The sequence below is a fragment of the Hyperoodon ampullatus genome (assembly GCF_949752795.1).
Source record: "Hyperoodon ampullatus genome assembly, chromosome: 8".
NCBI classification, from domain to species: domain Eukaryota; kingdom Metazoa; phylum Chordata; class Mammalia; order Artiodactyla; family Ziphiidae; genus Hyperoodon; species Hyperoodon ampullatus.
The window spans coordinates 89,416,796-89,436,233 of NC_136921.1; the positions used below are offsets into that span (position 1 = coordinate 89,416,796).

At 44.2% G+C, this 19,438-nt stretch overlaps 1 protein-coding gene across 1 annotated transcript; it reads right to left on the reverse strand.

The window, feature by feature from the left end:
- Positions 1-1,638: 1,638 nt before the first annotated feature.
- On the reverse strand, positions 1,639-17,193 carry CHRNA1 (cholinergic receptor nicotinic alpha 1 subunit; the record flags this gene model as incomplete). Its single annotated transcript, XM_079710363.1, has 9 exons — positions 1,639-1,770; positions 2,078-2,317; positions 3,482-3,705; positions 6,127-6,364; positions 6,830-7,025; positions 9,951-10,060; positions 11,126-11,170; positions 11,274-11,419; positions 17,151-17,193. The coding sequence occupies 9 exons, from the start codon at positions 17,191-17,193 to the stop codon at positions 1,639-1,641; spliced, it is 1,374 nt and encodes a 457-aa protein (XP_079566489.1).
- Positions 17,194-19,438: the final 2,245 nt, after the last annotated feature.

The following is a 19,438-nucleotide window of genomic DNA, read 5'->3' on the forward strand; positions in this document are numbered from 1 at the left end:
CACCACATTTTGTTTATCTATTGATGGACATTTGGGTGGTTTCCACCATTCAGCTATTGTGAATAATACTGCAGTGAACTTTGGTGTCCAAGTATCTGTTCAGGTCCCTGCTTTCAGTTCTTTTGGGTGTATACCTAGGAGTGGAATTGGTAGATCATATGACAATTCTACGTTTAGCTTTTTTTTTTTTAACATCTTTATTGGACTATAGTTGCTTTACAATGTTGTGTTAGTTTCTGCTGTATAACAAAGTGAATCAGTTATATGTATACATATATCCCCATATCCTCTCCCTCTTGCACCTCCCTCCCATCTACATTTAGCTTTTTGAGGAATTGCCAAACCTTTTTCCCTTTAGTTTACTCTTAAATGAAGGCACTCAGTCCTGCCACGGGTGTGTGATGGGGAGTCCCATGGAGATGTAGATTGAACCCACCTGCATTCAGACAGGTTGCCTGGCACTGCCATTCCCCGTTCTCCCTGGTACTGATGTGGATCAGATGTGTTCTGGGGAGCTGATGGCCATTACTGAGACCAGGGCTGCACATATTCTAGTTCTGGGGTGAACTGCCTTGTGGCTTATCGGTTGCTATGGAGAAAGGAAATACTTTTCTCTCCTTGTCCAGAATTGCAGAAATGATGATGATATGTGCACACATTTCTGATTTCATTTATAGAACTAGAACCCCAAACAGGAGTGGGGTAAGGACTGGGGGAAAAGGCAGGTGGTTTAATTGGGGAGGCAGAAAGATGGCTGACACTAGGACTGAACCTCTCAGAAACACTGACCAGAGTCACAGAATGGCCCAGATGGAGCCAGAGTTGATCCAAAGAGCAAGCGAGCAGATGAACTGGCCCAGCCCAGAGCTGCTTTGAACCTACAAGGTCTAGGTTCAAATGTCTGTTCTACTTGTTATTTGGGGCCATGAACTTAACCTTCCTTCCTCAAGTTCAGTCTCTGCATTTGTAAAACAGGGACGGTCATGAGAGTTCTGAGGATAAATAAAAACATGCCTGCGAGCCCATTCCCACAGTGCCTGGGCCCACACTCAATACAGGTTAGGACCTCTTTTCCCTCAAACACCAAGCATCAAGCTCAGGTGCTGTGTTAGACTGGGAAGACCTTCCCTCACCTCCAAGTTCTAGAAACCTACTTTAAAGCATGAGTTTTTGAGGCAGTTGCATTGTGGTGGCCATTCTAGAATTTTCATATTGTCTTTCTACTGCTTTCTTTCTCTCCAAGTCAAATGTTTCATCTTTTTGGGACTGGTAGATGGGGCTCTTTTAGCAGGTACAAAACTGACTTTTAAGCAAAGGATAGACTCTTTGCGTAAAATTTAAAAATTTTAAAAACTAACAGAAAAGCTCAGTTATCCTGGGCAAAATTCTTCTGGACACTGTTGGAAATGAACGCTTCATGTAGCAATCCAGATTCATTTACTGCAAAGGGTTCACTCTCCAGGCAGCCACAGCAGGAGCGAAGGGAGAAGCAATGTGAAGACACTTTGAGGCCATAACCTTATGTAAACAGAAACTTTTGTCATGAATAATAAATACAGAAAATTAAATGTTTGATAAGTGAGCATGTATCCAAGTAGACAAATTTCCCTGGCGCTGAGGTTCAGCTCAGCTTTCTGCTCATCCTTGCTGATTTAATTCAATGAGCCGACCTGCAAACACAGCCAGCGTTCCGATGATGCAGACGAGCATGAAGACTCCGAGGAGAATGTGGTCCATCACCATTGCAACGTACTTCCATTCCTCGGCCGCCTGGGAGAGAGGAATATGTTAGAATTTCCGTAAGACGATCATGGACTCCCGATGTTCGTGCTATCCATCATCTAGGGGCCCTTCAATCTGTTGATCATCCCTCCACTGGCATTATGATCTTTATTTTTAAAGTAGGTTATTCACAATATGATGACTTGCTAAGATGGCCTAGGGGGTCACTGGGCGCATCTTACGTCAGTAGCTGCCCCTTGAACGCCAACCTTCCCATCAAGCCAAACCCATCCCTCTGTGCTCAAGCATTTGACCATTTAAACAAGAGGTGCAGATCTCAAGCCACAGAGCTTACATTATTGGACTCCTGGTCTGACTTCATGGTCTCTGCGATGTATTTGATGCCCTCAATGGCACTTTTCACCTCGGGGTGTTTGATCAGGGGAGAGTGGAAACCCATGGGTGGAGGTCCCGGCTTCCCAGAAATGTCAGAAATATCAATGTCTTCTGTAAAAATTTTTTTGTCTTGTTTTTCCCTGGATGGTCTTTTCATCGTGGAGAAGAACATGATATTTGGGATAGTGTCGATAAAAACCTATAATAAAATAAAAAAGTCCACGTATGGGAATTATTGTCAGCAGGGCAAGCATCAAACTCTGATTTTGCATAAGCAATGTGACCTTAGGCGAATCATTCAGCTTCTCTGGGCCTCAGCCTCTTTGTCCCTAAAACAAAAGGACTCTCTCTACTAGATTTTCTCAAAGCTTCCTCGTCTGTATCCTGAGACCTGTCAAATGACTAAGGCTAACAGAGATGATTCTGTAATGCCAGCAGCTTGCCACTGGAGGGAGCCTGTGTGCAGCTAGTGACTCAAGAAACCAATGAAGCTTAAGCTTCCAGACCCCCTGTAGGCACCCACTTCTTTCCAGGCCTGTGTCCTCATGATCAAAAGGTTAAAGAAAGGGCTCCTCCCGCTAAAAAATATATATAAGGTTCCGGCCCCACAAAACAGCTAGACTGTTTTCTTCTTTTTCTTGTTCCTGAAGAAATGCAGCATAGGTATTGCCAGGAGTCACTTGGCCTTTAGAGAAGCAGGGGACTGTCTCTCCTCCCAAAAGAATACATTGCAAGCAGTAGTTTCTCTATCAATTCATAACAAATCTTTTGCGTTGTGCACAAAAGACTGGACGTTAGTGTCTCTGTGAAGATGTATGAAAGAACCAACATATTGGAAATGTTAACACATTTTAAAATTCAGTAATGTAAATATTTGAGACCAAGTTCCGCACTAAACCTTTTTGACAATCTCTCATCAAGCCCCCTCCCTACCCCCACTCCCAATTTCTAGCCCTTATTCTAGTCTCAGCAGATGATTCTACCAGCAAAAAAATAAGCAGTCTGTTCACAAACTGGAAGGCATAAAAACAGACATCTCAAGATTTCACAGCATTTGAATAAAAGGATAGTGATTTATTCATCTTCTCTAATCAAAGAGATTCTTTAAGGTTGAGTTTGGAATGGGCTTTGTTAATTCTGGTTTTCTTATCTCCCTGGGGCGGTTGCTTGAGTTATTTATACCCAGTAAGAAGCCAAAGAAAGTTCCTTCCCCAAAGCCCCTACAGCCTAGAAAGGACTTTCCGTTCCTAAGTGCCCACAAGGGTTACCTAGGAGGCCAATGGCCACACAGAAGAGTAGACCTGCGGATGCCTTGAGGGAGGGGCGGCCCTGTGCAAAGTGTGCCAGGGCCCTGCTCGCTCACCTTCCGCACCCACTCGGGCATGACGTGGGTGCTGGGGGAGCGGTGGTGCGTGTTGATGATGATGACGGTGATGATGATGGATGCGATGACGAACACCATGGTGAACAGCATGTACTTCCCAATCAAGGGCACTGCACTGGAGGTGGAAGGGATCAGCTCCACAATGACCAGAAGGAACACGGTTAAGGACAGCAGGACAGAGATGCTCAGAGTCATCTTCTCTCCTGGACAAAAGAAGAAACAAACACAACACACCTGTTATGGGCTAAATTGTTCTTCCACCCTAATTTATGTGTTGAAACTCTTAAGCCCCAGCACCTCAGGGACTGTTTTGGAGATAGGGCCTTTAACGATGTAATTCAATTAAAATGAGGTCTTAGGGTGGGCCCTCATCCAATATGACTGGTGTCCTTATCAGAAAAGGAGATTGAGACACAGCCACACACAGAGGAAAGGCCATGTGAGGACCCAGGCTGAAGACAGCCATCTGCAAGCCAAGGAGAGAGGCCTCAGAGGAGACCAACCCTGCTGACGCCTTGATCTTGGACTTCCAGCCTCCAGCACTGTAGGAAAATAAAGTTCTGTTGCTTAAGCCACCAGTCTGTGGTCCTTGGTGAAGGCAGCCCTAGCAAACAAGCACACCACCAAAACCCAAGGGTGAGAGGAATGTGACCGTCATGTTCTCAAGGTCTCGTTGTGGGGAATTTTTTCTGCAGAATTTCCTATGAGACCTTGGCACCTTAACTCTGCTGATGATGGCAAGTGGCAGGCGTTTCCATTAGAGGCTGCCAAGCAGGAAATGCTACTTCACCTCTTGCCCAGCATTCCGTTTCTTGGCGGAACTCAGGGAACCCAGGGAGGTTCTGGGTGGTAATCGAGACCCCAGATGGCAGTTTTTCCATCTGCAGCAGAATGTCTTAAACCTCACAAAACTGAACTGCAGCCTGGCCTACTTGTTACCCAGCAGATGGATGGGCAGCACAGAAGTACATGTATCTTTTTCTCATTGTGGGAGCAAGCTGCAAGACCAAAGCCGAGAAAGGGCAAAATCAATGATTTCACACCACTCACTTTCTCATCTTCATCTAAGGGGATGATTTGGGTTTTTTTTCTTGTTTTGACTTTTTTTGTTTTTCATACTAAGGGATGAGGGATTCCCCTTCCCCTGAATCTTTTCTCCAGGCCCTACAATTTCAGGGTGAACAATTCCCGGATGGTGTCTTGGTTAGACAAGTAAACAAGACAGCCAGGGGCTGGATGGCACTGGAATATTTTTGTGGGGATTGACCAGCTCAGAGGCAGTAGAGAGACTTTGGAAGGGACTTTCCTTGGGATGGTCTTGGTGTTTGTGTCCTGGGAAACCCCTCGTGTGGCCCTGCTTTCCAGTGTGGAGCTTTTCGCATTCTGGATGCGTCCAGATGCTAGGAATATACACAGGATCCAGAGTGGATGCAAACAAGAAATTGTCAGTTTCTGGTGGGTAGGAAAGTCTTCAAAAGTAAAAAAGAAAACAGAATTATAAATATAAAATATTGATCAAGGTACATCAAATTTCTTGATTAATGATAATAATGATAGCTAACAATTATCAAGCAGTCTCACTGTTCTAAATGCTTTTCAAGCATAAATCATTTAATATTAATAGAAACTCTGATTAGTTTCCATATTGCCCAGCTTAGAGTTTTCTCTCTTTAAGAAGCTTCATTTGATTAGAAAGGTGAAAAAATACTTGTTTGTGATCATTTGTTTAAGAATGAGTACAATCCCTAGAACATATGTTCTCTGGGGAAAATTCTGCCTTATTCTCTACCTTATCCCTGTCTTGTAACAGTTGTTTAAACGGTATATGTTGAGTGAGTGAATGTGTAAGTTTTTTTTTTTTCTTGTTGGAAAGTTGGATTTAGACTTTTGTGGGTTTTTTTTTTTTTTTGGCCTTCTGATAAAATCGTTATCTCTCATAAGTTTGAGGACCACCTTACCATCTTTCTTTTTTCCCTGCTTGTCTGCTGTAAATCATTTAAGAGCAGTGACTTGTTTGCAGGCATATGTGTTCCCTTTCCCCCTTTTCTGTAGATTGTTGGTGTCTGGTGAAATTATGTCACAGATGTGATTACTCAGTAGGAGGTAAGTAAGTCGTCCAGGCTGATATGGGAAAAAGAATTGCCACTTGGGAAGTATGGTGTTGTGTGTAAAGATACTGCCATCTGGAGAATAGATACACAAAAGCTATTTTCAAGGGGCAAGCCATGGGCACAGGAGGCAAGACCTGATTAGTCACATACAGCAAGTGACTTCATGGGGTACGAGGCATCGGTAGTGTCTGTGATCCACGCCTTACCCAGCACATTTCGGGGCACACAGCAGGTATTCAGCAAATAGGTGCTGGTGGTTATTCACTTAACCAGACTGAGCTATGTATGTGCATCTTCAGGGTCCCATTCAGCTCTCTGCCTGCTCTGTAGTCTGCCCCAGCTGGGATTTCACCACTGCACATGGCCAGTCAGTACACGCATCCTCCCAGGGATGATGATTTGGGTCCGTCTGCCTGTATTTGTTTATTAGCCGTGGTTATTTCTGGCTTCCCCCAAAATAGTAGCCCGAGATCCATCAGGGTCAGCAGCTGCCGCCATGGCAACTGCACCCACCTGAGTCTGTGGGCAGGTAGAACACCAGGCCGGTTAAGAAGGAGAACAGCAGGCAGGGAATGATGACGTTGACGATGAAGTAGAGAGGCAGGCGCTGCATGACAAAGTGGTAGGTGATGTCCAGGTAGGGGGTGGAGGGGCAACAGGCGTAGAACACCCAGTGCTTCCAGCCCCGGGACTCCTTGATCACCCATTCCCCACTCTCCATGAAGTTGCTTAGGTCTGGCTGGTCGCTTTCCTGAGAAGATGGAATGAAACTCTGAATTCCCAGCCTCCTCACCCTGAGGAGGGGGAGGGTTTCCTAATCAGCTGTGACAAGGCACTGTCACATACCCAGGAGGGACCCTGGGTTACCTTCGCTTTGGGGTAAAATAAGGGGGTTTGGACTATTGGGATTCTCCATGTTGACTATACATTCAAGTCACTTGGGAGCTTTAAAATATATTGGTGCCCTAGCTCCACCCCAGTCTGATTAAATCAGAATTCTTGGGCCTGAGCCTGGGCATAGAGAATTATTTAAGCCCCAGGTGGTTCTCTTATACAGTGCATCAAGAACCTTCCCAACCAATTGAGAACCATCAAACTAGACAATCCCCAAAGTTCGAATGGGTGCTGAGAGCCTATGATAATGGAGGGACAGAGTGGGAGACCCGAATCACGCTTTTCCTGCATCCAACCTCCTCACAGTTAGGTCACCACCTACCGGGTTGATGGCCACCACGGATCCGTCATAGGTCCAGGTGCCCAGCTTCATGCTGCAGTTCTGTTCGTCAAAGGGAAAGTGGGTGACGATGATCTCACAGTAGCTTTTAAAGATGGCGGGAGGTGTCCACGTGATGTGGCCAGTGTAGTCCAGGAGCACTTTGGTGAACTTGACAATGGCAAAGTCACCATCTGCACTACAATTGGGATAAAAGAGGAACGGGGATCCAAGTGACAGATGAGCCTTCAATTCTGCTTGGGGATGTTAACGGGAGACAGTTGTTAATTATTCAGGTGCTAATTATAGAAGCTTTCTTTTGCACTTCATCGCTTTTTATCTGTGGCAATGTTTTTCAAATTTGTCTGATAATAAGGGTCACTGGGGTGCTTGTTTAAAATATAGATTCCTGAATCTAAAAAATAATACAAGTGAATCTTTACAGAACAGAAACAGATTCGCAGATACAGAAAACAAACTTCTGGTTACCAAAGGGGAGAAGGAGGGGGAGGGACAAATTAGGAGTATGGGATTAACGGATACAAACTACTTTACTTAAAATAGATAAGCGGGCTTCCCTGGTGGCGCAGTGGTTGAGAGTCCGCCTGCCGATGCAGGGGACACGGGTTCGTGCCCCGGTCCGGGAAGATCCCACATGCCGCGGAGCGGCTGGGCCCGTGAGCCATGGCCGCTGAGCCTGCGCGTCCGGAGCCTGTGCTCCGCAACGGGAGAGGCCACACAGTGAGAGGCCCGCGTACCGCGCGCGCGCACACACACACACACACACACACGCACACAAAAGATAAGCAACAAGGATTTAGTGTATAGCACAGGGAATTATATTCAATATCTTGTAATAACCTATAATGGAATATAATCTGCAAAAAATCTGAATCTCTATGCTATATACCTACAACTAACACAATATTATAAATCAACTACACTTCAATAAAAAAGAAAACAAAATATAGATTCCTGAGCACCATCTGAGTGCTGAATCAGGCTATCTAGGGATGAACCTGAGAATCTACAGTTTTAAAGGAATAACAAGTGACACGGATTCACTGCATCCCAGATTTTTCTTCCCAGTCCTCAGTAGTATTTGTGATGTCAATCTCCATGTATCCCTTCTCTGATATACTTTGAAAGTTAATTGAGAAGAAAAACAGGAATTTTAAATAAAAACATGTCTAGTGGCTCATTACGGTGACAAGCACGTTAAAGAAGGGGTCTATTACCTTTAAAGAACTATTTAGACCCCAGTGGGGTGGGGTCACAAACTCAGATGCTTCCAGGGCCACGCAGGCAAGGAAGGAGGGAGGGTTGAGCCTGGCATGGGGAGAGACCCTCTCTCCTCTGAGGAAGGCACCACTCAGCTCTGCCATGGTGTCTGCGTGGGAGCGAAGGCTCCATGTTGCCTGATATCGGATTCTTCCTTGGAAGCTGGGAATCAAGACTTTTAATCCAAAGTTGCCAGATATATATATATATATATATATATATATATATATATATTTATTTATTTATTTATTTATTTATTTTTTTGTGCGGTACGCGGGCCTCTCACTGTTGTGGCCTCTCCCGTTGCGGAGCACAGGCTCCGGATGCGCAGGCTCAGCGGCCATGACTCACGGGCCTAGCCGCTCCGCGGCATGTGGGATCCTCCCGGACCAGGGCACGAACCCGCATCCCCTGCATCGGCAGGCAGGCGGACTCTCAACCACTGCGCCACCAGGGAAGCCCCAAAGTTGCCATATTTTTGAATGTTGGATTTTTCTAGAGAAGTTAAAAATTCAGATTTTAATGTATTTCCCAATGTTCAAATGTTGGCAATAATTTCTCATTAAAAAAGGCAACATGGTAGATAGTAAAAAATAACAAACTATTTCTGCAGGTCTTGTTCAGTGGGTGGTCTGCTCATTCCAGAACAGCCTGCGCCCCAGGGCCTTGGCAGAGAGCAGGACAGTATAATAGGTGCTGAAAAGCGGGTGGGGTCTACCTTGCTGGGCTTTTAGGGACATGTGTTATATATTGTGCCTCACTTCATAAATCAAGAGATTTTCTTCTCATCAATTTTTCCTTGGGACTGAGAAGAGGCTCTATCCAGAAAACTATGCAGCTTGAGACCCTCCCAACAGAGCAGAGGGAAAAGATGGTCTATGTCTCTCCTTCTAAGCAAGTGAAACAGGATTCTCTCCCCTATGAGGGTCTTTCTGAGTGAGCTTATCAAAAGGACCTGAGGATTTTAATTGTTTCCCTCAGATTCTCAGTGAAAGAGAAACTTAACTCTGAGAGATAGACACTCTGTCCTATGAGCATACTTGTCCAAAAGTTTACACAAATGATTGTGTACTTTGACTCAAGTTTGAATCCCAGGTCGGATTGGAAAATATGTAATAAAATATCAAAGTTGGGGAGGGTCGTCTTAAAAGGTATCATTTCTGCTCACTAGCCCTGGCCACCTTCCCTGGTGAGTCTACTAGAACGCACAGCCTGCTCGCTCCAGACACGTGCTGTAGAATGTCAGACCACAAATCCTCTAGGCCAGTGTTGAATGCTCCTGCCTGGGAAGGATGCTCTTTGCAATGAACATTCCCTGACAAATGAAGGGCGTATGATAATGAACGTGTCATTAAATTGGAGTGTCTTGAATCACATTATAATTTCACAACATGCAGTCTGTCACAGAGCCCAGTGGATGGGCTACATAGGCATCCCAGGCCATCAGCAGCACGCGGCATCTTGGGATGCTGTGAGGATGTGATGAATAACAACCCCAGGAGGTTCAGACCTATTGGTCGGAAGGACATTTAATTCCAAGGAACTCAATTATATGACGTTTGGGTTCCTTGGATAGTTGCCATATACCCTACAGGAGCTCTCAGGGATTAAATGTCCCCCACCCTGCAGCCCTGTTTCAATTTGGCTCTGATAATTGTTTCTATTCATAACACGAGACACCATATGGCACCCCTAGCATGTCAACTTGGCTCTTGGTTTTTAAGGGTTATTTAATGTGAACAGTGGTGAGACGCATGCCAAGAGTGGCAGCCCTTCCGTTAGGGCACTTGGGCTCCACCTGCCCCCATAATGTCGGCCTCCTCATCCTGTCTGTTTTGCTTACTTGTTATAAAGAACTAGGTCTGGGCGCCAGATCTTTTCCGATGGAATGTGAATTTTTTTCACGCCACCGTAGTCGTCTGGGTTCCATTTTAAGTTGTAGTCCACCCATTGCTAGAAATGAAGACATTTCGTCGATTAAAAAACTAAAAATATTTTTAAAATCTAGGGTTATCAAGAGCTCTGATGAGCACGGTAATTCAGGTATGGACAGAAATTGTGTTCCAGTAAGAAGCGTTTGATTCAGAATTCAGTTTTCCCTTTAGTAACAAGTAAGAGCAAACACAGAGCACTGAGTACATGCAGGAACTGTTGTAGGCATTTTACCCATATTCATCATTTAGACCTCACAAAGTTCCCATGAGGTAGGAGTGATTATTGACCCCATTTTACAGGTGAGAAAACAAAGGTAGCCCCAAGTAACGCCACCACATGGTAGCAGATCTACCAGGTACACTGCCCACCTTAGGAAAGGAGAACAACCCTATTGGGAATGTTTTCCTCAAGCAGGCAACATCATATTTTTAAAAAGTATTATATTTTCTTCTACATTATGAAAGAAACGTATACCCAACGCAGCAAATTTGGATAACACAATGTTGAATTGTCTCCCCCAAATTAATATGAAGTTCTAACCCCCAAGACCTCAGAATGTGACCTTATTTGGAGTTAGGGTCTTTACAGAGGTAATTAAGTTAAAGTGAAGTCATTAAGGTGGGCCCTAATCCAATATGACTGGTGTCCTTATAAGATGGGGACATTTGAAGACAGATACATATTCAGGAAGAAAGTCATGTGAACGTGAAGACAACCAATTCTGAGCAAAGCAGAGAGGCCTGGAGCAGGTTCTCCCTCACAAACTTCAGAAGGAACCAATTCTGCCAACACCTTAATTTTGGACTTCTGACCTCAAAAACTGTGAGACAATAAGTTTCTGTTGTTTAAGCTGTCCAGGTTGTGACTTTGTTCCAGGCGTCCTAGCAAATTAATACACACAGAAAAAGCACAAAGTACAATAAAAAATAAACACCAAAACATGATCCACAGTCCCACTACCCCAAAATATCTACTTTTAACATTTTGGTACATATCCCTGCTACCTAAATTGATTCCCTCTGGGCCCATGTTAAATTTCAGGTGAATAAAAACAACATGAATGCAATTATCTAGCTGAGTTACCTGTTTCAGACGAACATTGGTTGTCACGATCTGATTTACTTCATCCTGAAAAAAAGATAAAGCCCCATCTTTAGGAGGACAAGAGGGGAGCCAGGGGAGGATGCTCCAGGGTGGGAGGTGTAGAGAGCCTGGAGCTCTCTTGTCTCACCACGTTGATGAGCTGTATCAGCTGCAGGCCCACCGTCACCTCCACGGCCTTGCGGTGGTCTTCCACGGGCCGTACTACGCTGTTGTAGTTTTCAAATAGCTTTGCCACCAGGCGGGTCTCATGTTCGGAGCCCAGGACGAGGCCAGCTGAGACAGCAAACAACACACTCACTGTCAGAGTCTGCTCCCACCCTTGACACACACTAACTAACGTGAGTAACTGAGGTGTGGCCAGCTCATGGAAGGCACGCAGGCCCCCTTGTTGAAGGGCTCCCTGATGCAGCTATTATTGCCTTGAATTCCTTTCCAAGTGCAGCTGCCAGTGTGGTCCCTTCCCAGTGGGGCATGCCAGATTATCATGCATTTGTCCTTTGGACAGATGACATTCCTTCATCCAGCATCTGGCTGCATCAAGTTTGCTAGGAACACGCACACACAAGAAGAAAGGTCCACACAAAGTCGGTCTTGGTATTTCAGAATCTGGTCATGATGCAATGAAATCTCAGATTGGCTGGCCTCAGAGCTCATGATGCTATGAACAGCCCAAAATTGATGCTGATTCACACCCACTAGGATGTTATTCCATAATTAACAAAATTAAAATTGACAAATATTGGTGAGGTTACAGAGAAACTGGAATCCTCATATGTTGCTGGTGAGAGGTAAATGGTGTAGCTGCTGTGGAAAGCAGTTTGGTGGTTTCTCACACAAGTTATACACAGAGCTACCAGATGACCTAGCAATGCCATTCCTGGGTATATCCACAAATGAACTGGTCATACAAAAATTTGTACATGGGGTGGAGGGTGTATAAATTAGGAGGTTGGGATTAACGTATACACACTACCATATATAAAATAGGTAACCAACAAGGACCTACTGGGCATTACACTCAATATTCTATAAAGGAAAAGAATCTGTAAAGGAATATATATACATATATATATATATATGACTGAATCACTGCTATACACTTGAAACTAACACAGTATTGTAAATCAACTATACTTCAATTTAAAAAAGAAACCAAAAAAACCCCAAAGCCAACAAAAAATGTGTACATGAATATTCATAGCAATATTTACAATAGCAATATGGTAGAAACAACCCACATGTTCATCAATGGATAAATGGATAAACAAATTGTGGTATATCTATGCAGTAGAATATTATTCAGCCATGAAAAGGAATGAAGTTCTGATACATGCTACAGCATGAATGACTCCTGAAAACATTATGCTAAGTGATAGAAGTCAGACACAAAAGGGCACATTGTATGATTTCATTTATATGAAATATCCAGAATAGGTCAATCCATAGAACAGAGAGTAGGTTAGTGGTTACTAGGGACTGTGGGGACTGGGGAATTGGAGTGACTGCTAATGGGCCCAGGGTTTCCTTCTAGGGTGATGAAAAAGTTCTGGAATTAGTGGTGATGGTTGCATAACATTGTGAATGTACCTAATGCCACTGGATTGTGTACTTTAAAATGGAAATTTTATGTAATGTGTATTTTACCATGGTAAATCTTACATACTTATGTATTTTTCCATAATTTTGTTTTTTTGTGGTACGTGGACCTCTCACTGTTGTGGCCTCTCCCGTTGCGGAGCACAGGCTCTGGACGCGCAGGCTCAGCGGCCATGGCTCATGGGCCCAACCGCTCCGCAGCATGTGGGATCCTCCCAGACCGGGGCACAAACCCGCGTCCCCTGCATCAGCATGCAGACTGTCAACCACTGCGCCACCAGGGAAGCCCTCCATAATTTTAAAAATAAAAAAATAATCACTGCTGATGGGCCCATGTCCCAATTAAGTTGCTAAGAGTGAAAACCACATGTTCTGCTGACCTGGGTTTGGGGCTCCTATTTAGAGCATGAATGATTCCAAGGAATCTTTACTATGTTTTCCTTCAGGATGGAGGGCAATATCATCCAGTATTCTCAGAGCCCACAGGCTTTGTGTGTTGAGCGTGATGTGGTCCTCACCAGCAGGCAGGCAGGCAGGCAGACATTCTCGCCTGAGATTCCGAGAAGTGGGCTGACTTGTCTGCGGTCATGCAGCTAGGGCAGAGCTGAAGTTAGAGCCGGTCATTCTGTGCTGTGCTCCTGTACTCACTTTTAATGTTATGAATGTGCTGGAAACTGTACAGCGACATGTGCCATTATTCCTATGAGAAAATGTGTTCCAAATTCCAACAAGTTCCTTATGAAGGATCTCTGTAACTCAAGCCTGCTGTGGTTTGGGGGTTGCCTGTTCAGGGCTGGGAAAGGAAGTAGACACACGATCCATTTGCCCGGATTCATGTAACCAGATCTCCCCTTTCCGCAGGTTATTGCTGAAACTACACTTTTTCCCTGGGCCAAGACAACTTTAAAAATGAAACGAGTGAGATGCTTTCCCTTTTTCCCCAGTTGTGTTAACCGATCACCGCTAAGGCAGGTGGTTGGTTTTTTATTTTTCTCCTTCAATCCTAAGTTTGGAAGTGTTTGTCAACAAAATAATTATTAAGTAAAAAGTAATTCCATTTTCTATCTTTATTGATCAACAAAAATAATAACTAACACACCCAACTTGTTTTGTGCCAGACATTCTTCTATGTGCTTTATATGTACTAAGTCTTTCAGTCCTCATAACTGGGTGTGGTATGTACTATCATTGTCCTCAATTTACAGATGAGGAAATTGAGGCCCAGATTTCATAAATGGTGGAGCCAGGATTGACACCCAGAGCCCATGCTCTCAACCACTATTTCTCATCCAGAACTTTATATCAGTTTGAAATAACCAATGCTATGGAATGAATTGAAACATTTTCATGCTCCCAAAAGTATGTGTTTTAATTAGCCTGTAGAGCTTTATTAAAGGTCCTGTATTTGTATTATCTTATTGAATCCTTATAAAAATTCTATGAGGTCAGTCTTTACTCCTACTTCACAGATGGGAAAACTGAGGTCTGGAGAGCTGAGCCATGTATTCATGGCTCCCAGCTAGTTAGAGGTAGGATTATAAGTGGAGGCTGTCTGACGAGAGGGCCTGTGCTCTTTACCACCTCCCTAAAGGCAAATGTATCATGTCCATTCGGATTTTTGAAGGTTTCAGTATAGCTCAGATATCTTCATTATGACCTTCCTGGACTCTCTATATTGAATGCCTTACCTAGCCTCCTACCTCTTCATTTCTAGTTTCCCAAATTTTCTGAACCTAAAAGGGTCTGTGCAGAGCTTTCATGTGTCATCTCCCCCAAACTACCTGCATTTGAGGACCCTTAGAGCAGCATGTTGTCCAAAGACCCAGGTTTTGCAGGTGCCCCACTGAGCCCCTGGGATGCAGCTGTCCTCTGTCCTCCACGCCTAGTCTATCCCGGGGCCCACCCAGCCCACGGCGGGGGCAGTGGGGGACTGGCGTGGATCACTGAGTGCCTTGGCCACTGGGTTTGAGGTTATTGCTTTGGTTTTACCTTGGGCTGCTTATTTTTAAGTGACCGTTTATTCCAGTTTGACAGGAAGAACATACTAGAAAGCAACAGAGAGAGCAGACGGTCAGCATTCTGTGGCAGGAAAACTATGCAGGCCAACCCTAAGTTCTGCTAGGGAGTAGGGAGCACTGGGGAGCCAGGCACGGTCAGGGTTCCGGGGATACTCACTTCCTCCTCTGTACCCTCGCCAAGGCCAAGGGGCCTTGTGCCTTTCGTAATGAACTTCTAAGGAATTTCCAAGGAGGGCTCCATTTCTTAGACCATATTCGTTAGTATTCTTTTCTTTTTCCTCCCAAAAGCAGGGTAGAGTGATAGAAAACTTATAGGACCTGAACTCAGAATTCTAGGATTCTGTTCCCAACTCCAGTATGGTCTGGAGAATTGGACCATCTCTTCACGGATTCAATAAATCACAGTAAATACTTTCTTTAAAAGGCAGGATGTAAATTAACAAACACAGACAAACACATATGTAATGTCAGAGTCTCGCTTTTCAGCCAAATCATGCTAGTCATCCCTATTCAGATGGTGGTAACATTAATTCATTCACATATTTGTTAAACATTTGCTGTGTGCAAAGCATATTTTGAGTAGCTTTGAGGTTTTCCAACATGAATCTGATACAGATCCTGTCTTCCTACCTTCATGGACATTGATATTTTCCATTTACATAAATAACTGTAAACAAGCTGGAAAGTAATATGCCATAAGCAAGGTGGTAATGAAGTGCTTGGGATTCCTGAGCTAGGGGAGAGGAAAGGTTGTAATGAATGTGCTATAAAAATAGAACAGAGATCATTATGTGTTACGCTAACACGGGAAAAAGTGTCCCTCACTTTTGCCCCCAAAGGACTGAATCTAAGTAGGGGAACCCAGCCACAATTTTAAAGTGTTCTTTTGTACCATACTAGTCCAATCTGTATTTTTATGTGGGGAATAGCTCGGTGGGTTGGACAAAAGGAATTCTGTCCTGTTAATAGTCACCTTGGGTGATTCTTATCTCAACCTGGTACTGTGTTTCTTCCTACCTTTTCAATTTCAGGCTGTGTTTTCTGACCATGCACATAAAAAATGGAGTCTGATCACATTCCAAAGTTTGTACATGAAGTGACTTTGGGAAGGTGAGTCCATGTCTTTTAGCCTCAGTTTCCCTATAATATAAATTTGAAGATGTTGGATTGCCTCATCTTGCTCTAAATTTCTGTTAACTATCCATGTGAATTGACACCAGCAAACTCTAGGTTTGATCTAAATACATATCACATACTTCAAAAAATAGCTAAACTTGCATTTTTGGAGATCCTTGGTGTCCTAAAAGATCTCTTAAGGATTTTTATATATAAACATATCACTTAAGAATTTCCATTGAGTGTAGTGTTTGCAAACACACATACACCCACACACACACATACACCCACACACCACCACCACCATCACCACGAGGCCAGCTTTGGTTGGATTGAGTCCAAATCCCAGGGGATATAGTTTATCAGAGTTTAGGCTATTTCCTTCAACTCTGCTATTGAAAACCATTTATAATAAAGCTCTTCACCTCTTTTGCCCAGAAGACCTGTGTTTGTCAGAGCAATATTAGAGAATAGAAATCACAGAATATCAGTTGCCTTGTTTCTCAGTTGAGATGATATCACCAGTAAACTTTTATATGAAGCAATCAGCAAACATCTATTTCCCTCGACCGGAAGTTTGGGATTCAGGATAACTTTTCAGCTGCTGTGTTGTGACACATTCCAGAGTTGAACGCAGGTCAAGGGCTGTGCAAGGTTTTATGGTTTCAATTAAACCCAAACCTACATATAGTAGTGTTCTTAAAAAAAAAAAAGTAGGCCGTAATGCATTCATACGAATTTTTTTTTAGCTTCAGAAGTTTAAAAAATTACAAAATATTTCATCTCTCATGGAGAGCGTTTAGTTATAGTTATGAAAAGGTTTCTCCCTCCAGCACATGGAGCTGTCAATCTATCCTCTTCATTATCAGAATTCTCCTAGAGCCATAAAAAGACTTGTTAACTATATTGCTTGTGATTATAAGTCACCCTTCTAAGTTCCTATAGTTGTTCAACTATGATAGCAGCTCCGGGATGGTAGAAGAGGTGCTGAATCAGATCGTACGGGTTTACTAAGATGCAGGCACTGAAGGAAAGAGAGATTGCGTGTCTACTTTGTAGCTTTTGACCAGGCAGCTCCTATTTTAATTGGATAACCCAACTAAAAATCTTTATCCACAAACCCAATCAAGCCAACATCGGTGAGAAACAGGACAGAGCAGCCTGGGGCTGGTGAAGCCCTGCCATTCTGTGTTCCCATCAAAGAAGCAAGACTCTGGTTCGGGGGCTTCTAGTGCTTCAGCCTCAAAAGAGAGCCCCGCAGCCCTGGCACTTACCTGAGCAGAGGCCAAGGAACAGCAGGAGTGGCCGGGGCTCCATGGGCTAGTGGTGGGGTGTTCGCCTGGGCCGCTCTCTGGCTGGACACTCAGCTGCGGGAGGGTTTGGCAAGTGAGTGAGCTGAGCCAAGCTATTGTTTACACCACCTGTTTGTGGCAGTGACAGCTGGGCTGCCCGGAGCCCTGGAGCCCGGGGCTGAGGTCCTTACGTTATTGCAGGGCGGACACTTTACACAACTGCTGGACCTTTGACAAGTTGAGAGTGAACTGCACTGTGTTTTCAATGCACCATGAGTCAGGTCTTCATAAAAACAAAAACAAACAAACAAAAAAACACGTTAGAGTAGGGAATGAATTATTTTGCCTGGTGAGCAACTCCCTCCCTTTTGTATAAACCAGAACCTCATCTGTGTGGATTGATTTGATCAGGGTCACTGGGTCTGAGTAGCTAGTCAGCTATGTGTGTAAGACACTGATCATCCTAAATCACAAAAGTCCACATTCTACAAAGAGGAAAATTTATTTGCTCTGGTTCCCTCTAGGCTGAGAGTGCCTGGGGCTTCTGTGAGGGAATGAATTTGAGAAGAGTGGGGTTGGTGCCGCTGGAGAGCATTCCATGTTTGGTTGGGTTTGGTTTCAAACAACGGTGGCTTCTTCCATAAAACTGGTTTTACGATGGCCCCCGGAGTGGCTGTCCCCAGCCCTGTCTCTGTATCAGGCAATACCTATCCTGCAGTGGGCCATTAGCGACAGCAAACAGCCCACCTCCCATGTCCTGTTATTCAAGTGAGAAGTAATTAATGGGAAACTTGTCCCACTGCATAAGCGCCGTTCCAGGCTCCTACTTCCTGTGGTCATTCCTCTGCCTACTGTCACTCAGGGAAGCAAAGAGCAGAGTGCTTCAGTTTTTCAATTTATTTGTATAAAAAAAAATATCCCGAAAGCCAGTCGTTAGTGATTGCTCAGTCAGAGAGGGATTTTTACCAAAATAGAAAAGGGAGCAGTTATTTAGAGACACCCTGCCGGTTCCTTCCTTGCTTCCTTCTCAAATTGAATCAGGTGAAGAAGCTCCCTCACCTCAAGCCCAAGAACAGCATCCTGGCCAATCCCCCCATTCCAGTGAGTCCAAAGAAAGAATTAGGGAAAGGGCTGGGAGTGTAGAGAGCTTAGAGTCTGCATTATTTATATATTTTTTACTTTAAATTGTGGGAGATGTGCTGTCAACAGAAAAATTGGTTCCCTCCTTTCACATAGCATAGCACTGTGGCTACAAAGCCAGGAATACATCCTTTCACCCTGCGCCTTACATCTACATGGAGCCATAGGACTGAGTTCTAGAAAATGAAATGGGAGGGGAAATTTTATGAGACTCACCATCCTCCCACTGGAGCTCATCCATGCTCTTCTAGTCTCTGACTGGCTGGAATGGACATGGAATGGACATGACCCCCAGGGTGACCTTGGAAACCACATGTTGAAGGGGGCTTTGCTTTTGATATCCTGAATCCTTGAATGACTCCAGGGAGGAGGGCGCCCCATTGACCTGGTTACCACCCAGCTCTATTTCATGAGAGAGAACAAAACTTTGACTGTGTCAAGCCATCAAAATTCTTGGGTTTATTTGTACAGAAGGTAGTTTTATCATTGTTAATACAAAATTTACTCCCTTGCATTGGGGATCTTAAAACATGTAGCACAGTGGGGAAGGTAAGAAAATTGGCACTGGAGGCAGAAAAGATGAAGGTAATAGCAAATTACTTAATAAAACTCTTGTCCTGGATTTCTTTCTGAGCAAAGTATGTACTAAGCTGGTGGCTCTAGAAGAGGTTGGAAAACACAAAGTCAGTGTTACTTGTTTTGTTTTTTGGCCACACGGTGTGGCTTGCAGGATCTTAGTTCCCTGACCGGGGATCGAACTCATGGCCCCTGCAGTGGAACGGTAGAGTCCTAACCACTGGACCTCCAGGGAATTCCCAGTTCTTACTGGCTTTGCTTAGGGAGTCTGTACAAGGAAGAGTCAAGCTCAGGCAACAATTGGTTGGTTCAAGAACAGAAATGAAAGGGATAGGATGAGTCCAGAAATCTGGAGCCTTCCACTTTGAGCCCTAAGAGTAAGTGATAACATGGAGGAAAAAAAAAAAAAAAAAAGGCTCTGAGCAACAAAAGCCCATTAGGACTTCTCAATACCTGGTCTCACCACTGTAGCAAAAATCGTTTAAGGTTGCTCTCTTCACGCTCAGGCCAATTTCTTTCCCAGAGAGCTTCAAGATGGTTTCCATTAAGTTGGA